The 2,352-nt window shown below is 48.5% G+C and overlaps 1 protein-coding gene across 1 annotated transcript; it reads left to right on the plus strand.

Annotated features, from left to right (window-relative positions):
• Positions 1-310: 310 nt before the first annotated feature.
• BGW36DRAFT_435535 (uncharacterized protein) lies at positions 311-2,110 on the plus strand (the record flags this gene model as incomplete). Its single annotated transcript, XM_046221420.1, has 5 exons — positions 311-391; positions 438-950; positions 1,000-1,320; positions 1,376-1,670; positions 1,724-2,110. 5 exons carry the CDS (start codon positions 311-313, stop codon positions 1,750-1,752), a joined length of 1,239 nt encoding a protein of 412 aa, XP_046078251.1. The 3' UTR covers positions 1,753-2,110.
• Positions 2,111-2,352: the final 242 nt, after the last annotated feature.

The raw sequence follows: 2,352 nt of genomic DNA on the forward strand, positions 1-2,352 counted from the left end.
AATATCATTCGATCGCGGTATGATCGTGCTAATGTGCTGTTCGGTAATAACCACCGCCAGACGGCCATGTTGGTATTTAGCGGCGGGGCCGGCCATGTCACGGGAATTACTAATACCGCGACCGCGCTGTTTTTCCAGTAAGTTATTTTTCCACTTTCTTTCGCTCGCGTTTCCCTCCCAGAACCCTGCCCCAGCCTCGCTCTCCCCACTGCTTCGTCTCGCAAACCTCGCGCTCGCCAGCTGCTATTTGTTTTGTGCTCGCCTTTGTCGCTTCTATTCTACCTGTTTCTGCCGTTGTGAAACGACAAGGATGGGTCGCACAGTCGATCAGGAGGTGCATGCTGCATTTGTCGAGTTCCGCGCCAAGGACGACGACAAGGCACGTGACCCGGTATCCTTGGTAATAACCGCACCAATACTGACTGTCAAGTTTCTAGTGTCTGTCTGTACAATGCATCTACTGCCAGCAGATTCGCGCGAAGAACACCTCGCGCCAGAAGCAGCATCTGCTCGAGTGTCCCGGTCTTCGCGGCCACCCTTCTGCTCCCCAGCCGCAGGCCACTGCTCCTGGCCCCAACGGCATCGGTGCTACCAACGGCTACTCTGCAACACCAAATGGACCTTCTGCTGCCGCGCCTACTGGGCCAGGCCCAGCCGCCGCACAGCTGGGAACCCCCAGTGGCCCGACGATGATGTCGAATGGAGTTAATCCTCATGCGACCCCTATCCAAACTCCTCTACAGAATCTTCAAAACCGTCCCTCCCTGCCTGCGCCCGTACCTCAGGCAGCACCAGGCCCATCTGCCACGCCGCTCTCGCAGCAAAGACCTCCCTCTCACTCTGCTTCCAAGCCGAAGCCCAATCGCCAGAGCACATCTAACCTTCCCGCGCCGCCTCTTGATGATGTCCACGCTGCATTCGTCGAGTTCCGCGCGAAGGAAGAGGACAAAGTAAGTCGTCAAAATAAGAAACAGTAGCTCAATCTGCTAACAATGACAGTGTTTGTCGGTGCAGTGCATTTACTGTCAGCAAGTGCGCGCAAAGAACACCAGCCGTCAGCGCCAGCACTTGCTCGAATGCCCAACTTACTTGAATGTGATGAAAGACTCAATCCCTGCTAACAATTTGCTCCACACCTTCCCAGAAGGTGACGTCGCTCGGTCTCTCCAAATACCCGTTCCCAGTGTTGAACTTGACTTCCGCATGAGCATCAAGCTGAATCCCAGGGTCAACATTGGCAATGGCATTTGGGGCTCGCGCGACTGGGTTTCATTTATTGGCGGCCAATGGGCTGGTAGATGGGGAAAGGGTATTGTTCTGGTACGTGATAAGATTATCATTTTTTAACGTGTTCATTCTCTAACAAGACACGCAGCCCGGCGGACAAGACTCACAGGTCACGGTCAAAGAGCTGGCTACATCGATTGGCGCAAACTATGTTTTGCAGACAGCCGATGAGCAACCTGCATACATCATCGTCAAGACCAAAGGCTGGCTGACTGGCGCCAAAGACGTGTTGGAGAAACTCGCCGACCCCAATGTGGCAGACTCGATCAACCCGAGCACATACAAATACCGCGTCAACCTCTCCATGGAAACCGGTGATGACCGTTACGCCTTTGTCAATACCGTCATGTGGGTTGGATCTGGTTGCCGTCGGGGGCATGAAGGTAATATATCTCATCCCTTCCTCATATCTAGTACAATCACTAATTCGGAATAGTCATCATCGACTCCTTCCGCCTGAACTAACATATCATTCCGAGAATATATTCGCTTCTTGTTTACTCGAATTAGTCTCTTTCAATACTTTCCAATTGTTTCCCAGGTGTAAGTTAATGATGGATTCAACGGTGTACACGGAGAAAAAGCTGGCTGTTGATGGTTCTGGGTTTGGTAGTTGAAATTGTTAATTTTACGGCCTTTTCTTATATTTATTTTCTATTTGTATTCTCTCCCCTCTTCGCGACTTGTATTCTGAATGGGTGGTAACTCGAGTGATTGCTGAATTTGATATTCATGCTGTAGGAGGATTTACTGACTTATTTAATGAAATAACGTTAGCGAATTGGCGTATTTCCTAATAAACCAGTAATAAAATTGACCTGCTCGTGTTGATTCGTTTCAATGTTCGGTGTTGAAGATAATTCATTTCCGCTTGACTTTTGTAAAAAGTATATAAATCTGTCTGGTGCTGACAGATTAAATTTCATACAGTATCTTAACAACATATGTATTTAAAAGTTGATTCACCTCATGTATGTATTATGTATTAACTATCATAGTTTAATTAGTAGCTTAAGGGTAAATTTTATCCGTGATTTATTTCAATATCAGACAGAGGTATTGTGT

The sequence above is a fragment of the Talaromyces proteolyticus genome (assembly GCF_021365285.1).
Source record: "Talaromyces proteolyticus strain PMI_201 chromosome Unknown BGW36scaffold_1, whole genome shotgun sequence".
Taxonomy (NCBI): domain Eukaryota; kingdom Fungi; phylum Ascomycota; class Eurotiomycetes; order Eurotiales; family Trichocomaceae; genus Talaromyces; species Talaromyces proteolyticus.